This window comes from Rhizopus microsporus (assembly GCF_002708625.1).
Source record: "Rhizopus microsporus ATCC 52813 unplaced genomic scaffold scaffold_14, whole genome shotgun sequence".
In the NCBI taxonomy this organism is placed as follows: Eukaryota; Fungi; Mucoromycota; class Mucoromycetes; order Mucorales; family Rhizopodaceae; genus Rhizopus; species Rhizopus microsporus.
This window is the reverse complement of record NW_019671929.1, coordinates 134231-140230: the sequence shown is the minus strand read 5'-3', so window position 1 is coordinate 140230 and position 6000 is coordinate 134231. Positions and strand designations below refer to the sequence as shown.

Below are 6000 nucleotides of genomic sequence, written 5' to 3'. Positions count from 1 at the left end.
GGTGGCAAAGTGCGCCATGGATCTGGAAGGCGTTTAATCCACCTCTATTGTTATTGTTGTTGTTGCTGCTGCTGCTGCTGTTGTTGTTGTTGTTGTTGTTGGCACGATCCTCAGGCGAAACAATATCGCAGCCCAACGAAGTAAAGGCAAAGGCAGCGTTGTACTGGCGAAGGTTGTCCTTAAAGTGACGGCCTTGAGTTTCCGTACGTTCGAGCAAGTTCTTCAAGTACTCAGGTGGATCAGGCAAGAGTTGCAACTGGGCTGACCCCTGCTTGCAGCATGACTCCCAGCTGGGATTTCTCATTGAAGATATCTCTTGCCTTTCATCTATCCAGTGTAGGGCGTGACAGTGTGACACTCCTTGTACATACGTCCAAGGTCCAAAGGACGAAGGCGGGATATCTGTGAGATGTATGCGGCTGGCATACTGTTGGTATGGTCAGATCTGGGTCTGCCTCTGGGTCTACTTTCAGCATCAACGGACTCGACTGTTCTTCTTGGTCTGCCTCTAGGTCTAGTAGCAACGCTAGCTTCTTCTTGTTGGTCTTCGGCAAGACGTCTGCGGCGAGATGCTGCTACTCGTTCTCTGCATGCTTGGCAGGTATGATGACGTGAATCAATGGGTAAAGGTGCATGGCAGGAAGAGCAGTTGGCTGTACTTTGGTTGTTGTTTTCCATTTTTTTAATAAGCGTCAAAATGGGAACACGATGTTAGTGAACAGGGACTATATATGAATTGGCCTTTTTATTCTCTTTTTCAAGGCATGTCCATACCTGATTCTTGTAAAAAGAGCTTTATTGTAATAATAATATTTTTTTTTCTAATTCCAGTACATAATAGTGTGTTATGTGTTATGTGTTATAAGTGTGTTATAAGTGTGTTATTCCATATAATACTACCTTCACACACACTCACACTCACACCCCTTCTCTCTTTCTCTCTTTCTTTTAATTATTATTGTTGTTGCTATTATTTTGTTATTCATCATCACTATCGTTGTTGCCTTCTGCGTCCTTCATTTCTTCAATCACCTTAATCATTTCTAATAATTCAACTTTTTCTATTTATTCTATAATGGTTAATGATTGTGTGTATATAAAAAATAATCGACTTACCAGGTGCTAATTCATGTGCCTTCTTGAATGAGCTCACAGCGCGCTCATACAAGACCATAACCTCATCCTCATCATCTACTAAACTAATTTGAGTCATAAGCAATCCAGCAAGCTATCACAAAAAAAAATGGGTTAGAGATGATAAATAGATACGACAAAAGAAATTACCAGTTCCCACATAAACGGATGATCCTTTCCCACCTTGTCAACATGCAGTTGATTTGCCTTCTCAGCCATTTCAATAGCTTTGGATATCACCTCAACTCTCTTTTGAGTTCCGTCAACCACTTTTTCCTGATGTGCAAGACAAGCAGCCCAAACTGTGACAAGTTCCCAATTATCCTGATGCTCAGGCACCTGCTGAATAAACTCAATGGTTGCATCCAGGACAACATTGGCATGGTCCTTTTGCACAGGCAAATCCAATGACAAGGCGTAATTTCTCAATTCAGAGATGACGCTCTGGATGTCAGACATAGGCGCATCTTTGATGACTTCACGAACAAGACCAATTGCCTCCTTGTAGAGTTTTTCTTCATCTGGTGTGACCTTTTGTTTCGATAAGAGTTCTTCATAAGCATCTTCATCCAACTCAGCATTTTCTTGATAGAGGTTAGCCTCCTGAGGAGCAAAAGCGGCGATCTGCTGCATTCGTAAGTAATTGGCTAGGGCCAGGGCAGCATAGGCCACCTTGAGCTTCAAGATGCTGTCTTTGTTCTTTTCTGCTCGTAATATATCCAGGCCCTCACGCAGACTCTCTTCGACGCCTATTGTCTTACCCAACTGAACTAAACATGTCGCATAGCCTGTTCGATTTTCTGGTTCGTCCTGTTGAAACTTTTCCAGTGACATATCAAACAGTCGGCGTGCCATATCATTATCACCTTCCTGAGCCTCATCAATCGCAAGGACCATCAGTTCATGCGCATTTGGTTGTACTTCCTCCACTTCGCCATCTTCTGTCTTGTTTGTAAATGCAATCTCTACTTCGCCAATGTCACAGCCTGTACACGTCTTGTCTGCACAATCAGGTGCATGAGATTCTGTTTTGGCTCGCTTGTTGACATCTTCTTTTACAACAGTTTCTTCATTACTTCGTTTAGACATTTTTTTTTTCTGATAAAAAAGAAAAAGAAAAACAGTTCAAAGAACGCGCTGTTGTTGCTGTTGCTACACGCACGAGCGTTGGTAGAATCATTTAAAATGTGGCTTAGCTGGAGCGGACATAGGGTTGTATATGCGATATTGATTCAATAAATATATACAGCTTTTTTATAACATGACAATCAGTGTTGTTCCATGGATCAATCAAGAAGAGTTTGACACAGTATATAATTGGATATTTGCAGACAGGAAGCAGCATCTAGACTTGATCCAGCGTGGACTAGACAGAGTATGGAATTATTATTTTTTTGTGTGTTCTATTGACACATGGCATAATTAGGTCCAAGCATGGTGTAATCGAGGCATGGCTCCCTATTCAGTTGAAATTACGGCCATTTTAATTGAAGCTATTCTTCGTGATGAGCGATTTGGACATACCATGTCTCACAGAGAACTACGTTTACTTTATACCATGGCCATCATTCGATTTGTCAATGGTCTAGTCGATCAACGTCAGACGGGGAAATATGCATTGTCAGTCTTGACAATCGCCAAAAAGATCGGTCTGCCATCATGGTTCGTCGATCTGCGTCACGAAGGTACTCACGAGCGACTACCTCACCTCATCGTTCTTCGTAGCGCGGCGATACAAGCGGTTGCCTGGTTGCACGATCATTACTGGATCCATAATTTGAAGAAACCTGAAGAAGAAAAAAAAGATCATGATATCAAGATGAAACTCAACATGTACAAGGAGCGTCGAAAGGCTTATATCAAGGGAATCAAGACTGGAGATACGAAGCTGGATCCAGCGATCTATGTTGATTGTATTAGTGCCTTGATTGAAGTGATTGATGAAGATATTATTCGTGAGGAGATCATTCCTTTATTACTTGGTATTGGTGGTTTAGTGCCCACAGCTAAAAAGTAAAGTTTTTTGTATAAAGAAAAGCATATATCTAACTGTATTATAGAAAGCGTGCTAGTTTAGAAAATATGAAGATTTCAAATGACTTGATCGAATTATGGACACCGTTGCTGAAAGGCCTTGATGTTGGGTATCCTGAATTTGCTCTTGACTTGGTATCATCTATAATTCAAAGACTTGTTTCATCAGATGAATACGTGTTGAATGAACAAGCCGTTAATCCTTATGTCATGTTTGTATGTGTGTTTGCTTATATGAATGAAATTGAATCTTACGTGATTATATAGTCACAGCAACAACAGCAAGAAAATGAAGATCCTACAAAGTCAAAGAGTTATATGCTCACGTTAGGTAAGAAGAAAAAAATCATACCCTAACTCTCTTTTTAATCTAAATCATTTAGCTTGTTGGCTAAAATATTTTGCACTGGAAATGCAAAACCCAATTGATGAGCGCACTTTGGGAAAGTTAGATATAGATGATTTACTCGAAGGTTGCTTAAGGAATCCCAATTACTAGTAAAGGTGTCTTTTTTTCTCTCCAAATGGTTTTACTAATGTTTTTTTTTTTAGCACACGATATGTACTACAGGCTCTGTGCCAGGTTGATACAGATTTAGCAGAAACGGTCAAGCCCTTTATGCGATACATGGATCAATTATTGATTAAATTGACACTTAAACAAAAAGAGACACCTTCATTAGAATCCGTAGATGATGCTGTATTGGAACAAGATCTTACGACCTTGGAAAGGCAGATAGCAGAGATAAAGGCAACACAGCGTCGACAGAGACCAGTCAAGCGACAACGAATTGAAAGCAAGAGTTGGAAATTACATGATCGCTGGCAGGCCTGTCCGTTAGGCATGTTACCTAATGGAAAGGTGCCGTGTCTTGATATGCGAGAATGGTTGAAAAAATAAACTTTATTATTTATAGAAAAAAAGTCTTAAATAGTATATAACAAATGATTAAACAGTAAATACATTGGGTGAAACGAGCCTTGGGAATTCTTTGTTGTTGATGTGTTTGTATACCAGCACATCTTTATTATATATAAAGTGAGTCAACAGTTGGTGACAATACTATTTTACTTACCTATTGGAGATCCACAATGAACAAAGTCTTCAGTATGCTCACTTTGTAGATCTGGCAGATCATCCGTCGCCGTGGACGAAGACGTGTCAGAATCATTTTTTTGGTCAAAGAGGGTAGGAGGAGGGAACTCGTCCATATATTTGTCCCGCATAATATACATCTCCTTTCTACGATTCAATCTGTCCAACATTTTGTTTGCAAAGATAACTGCCATTTCGACGGCATTGTCCGGTCTTGATGGACGATAGTTCGGACAGAGGAACCAATATTTGCTGATGAAGGTTGGTGGTACGAACCAGCAGTCAGGGTTTCCCAGCTCACCGCCCATGAAGAAGGCATGGTCAATCAGGTAATTGAACAGTTCATTGAGATCAAAAAAGTCTTGGAATAAGATCATGTAGTCACGCATCATTGGTCCTGGGATAAGGTCAATGCGTGGGTCATGAGGTACGTGTCGTTGGAGCTCAGCTAAAGAAAGGTAAATAAAGTGCATAATTAAATTTAAAAGAGGACACTTACTGGGTGATAATAAGTACTCTTCGCCGTTTTGATCCTTAATTGCTCTCATCTTGGCAACAGCATCCAGTGGTTGAAGAGGACCAGGAATGTAAATCTTATCGTCCATCGCGGATCCGTCAGTAGCTGCCCAAAAATCACTTTCAGTGGGTGGTTTAAGTGTGTCGATGAGGTTTCCTACAAGAGAAGATAGATCCAAGTCGTCATTGTTGTTATTATTTAATAAGGTTCGAATATCAGGAGGAATGAGATTCGTAATTTCAGATGGCAGTTGATTAAACCAATCTTCAGGTGGTGCATCTTTTATTTGGCTCATAAACCCGCTTACTATGTCAGGCTGCATGAGATATTGCATAAGGGTCGGATCCAGGGCCTCATCCAATCGGAAAGAGGACAATGTAGATGCTATTAGAGATGTAGTATTGATATTATCTGGGGATGCATTGGTTGTAGAAGATGATGTAGATGCAGTGGATGATAGTGAGCTATTGATTGGAGCGGTGTAACAAGAGAAATCTTCATTTTCAACATTGACAATGCAACCCTGATTGTTCAAGAAAAACTCGAGTGACTGGGGAATATGTTTTGACTGCGAAAAGGTAGTGATATCCGACCCCATCTTGTCCCTGAAGCCAGTATCCCAATACTTGGGAACGTCCACTCGATGAGCCATACAAGCGATCTTTAGAGTGAGCAATTGTCCCTTGAGGTAATTGTTTTCGTAGATAAGCTCATCCACCTTAGACTGCAGTCGTTTAACATCTTTAAGAGCTTGGTCGCGCATGTAGAGTGATTTTTTGATATTCATCTCTGCTTCTTTCATCTCTCGTCGTTTACGTTCTCTAAATGCTCTTTGTGCTGCTCTGTTTTGTGCCTTTCTTTGAGCAGGTGAAGGTGGATTAGGCTTTCGTCCAGGCTTTTTGCGTGGCTTGATCGGTTTTCCGTTACTATCCAAATTGCCCAATTCATATTCAGGGTCAAAGTGCTCAAAGGCTATTTCAGGCATTTGCATTAAAATATATATGAATGTGTGTGTGAAAGAAGGGAGAATAAATAAAAGAAGGAAGAAGAAAAAAAAGCACACACGCACACATTTTGACTATTTCGTTGTAACACACTGCAGTCTATATTTTGTTGCTAAATATGTACCCTGTTTTTAAGTTTATTGCCTGTATTTTTTCCCTTTAATAAAAAGGTAAACTCGTGTTTATCTATACTCTTTAAACTTTTTCTCATTGAA

General features: G+C 40.3%; 4 protein-coding genes across 4 annotated transcripts; 1 reads left to right on the top strand and 3 right to left on the bottom strand.

Moving 5' to 3' along the window:
• Nucleotides 1–42: 42 nt before the first annotated feature.
• On the bottom strand, nucleotides 43–678 carry RHIMIDRAFT_239681 (uncharacterized protein; the record flags this gene model as incomplete). Its single annotated transcript, XM_023609215.1, has 2 exons — nucleotides 43–327; nucleotides 372–678. Coding segments are annotated over 2 exons (592 nt in total), but the record flags the coding sequence as incomplete, so codon positions are not given.
• Nucleotides 679–866: 188 nt separating this feature from the next.
• On the bottom strand, nucleotides 867–2246 carry RHIMIDRAFT_293604 (uncharacterized protein). The gene is made up of 3 exons (XM_023614003.1): nucleotides 1285–2246; nucleotides 1117–1228; nucleotides 867–1061 (listed from the first exon to the last, which is right to left on the bottom strand). Exons 1-3 carry the CDS (start codon nucleotides 2221–2223, stop codon nucleotides 979–981), a joined length of 1134 nt encoding a protein of 377 aa, XP_023463910.1. The 5' UTR covers nucleotides 2224–2246; the 3' UTR covers nucleotides 867–978.
• Nucleotides 2247–2396: 150 nt separating this feature from the next.
• RHIMIDRAFT_35665 (Las1-domain-containing protein) lies at nucleotides 2397–4153 on the top strand. Its single transcript, XM_023615147.1, has 5 exons — nucleotides 2397–3147; nucleotides 3195–3384; nucleotides 3436–3499; nucleotides 3552–3666; nucleotides 3721–4153. The coding sequence occupies exons 1-5, from the start codon at nucleotides 2585–2587 to the stop codon at nucleotides 4067–4069; spliced, it is 1281 nt and encodes a 426-aa protein (XP_023463909.1). The 5' UTR covers nucleotides 2397–2584; the 3' UTR covers nucleotides 4070–4153.
• Nucleotides 4118–5772, bottom strand: RHIMIDRAFT_239678 (uncharacterized protein; the record flags this gene model as incomplete). Its single annotated transcript, XM_023609214.1, has 3 exons — nucleotides 4118–4191; nucleotides 4245–4712; nucleotides 4764–5772. The coding sequence occupies 3 exons, from the start codon at nucleotides 5770–5772 to the stop codon at nucleotides 4118–4120; spliced, it is 1551 nt and encodes a 516-aa protein (XP_023463908.1).
• Nucleotides 5773–6000: the final 228 nt, after the last annotated feature.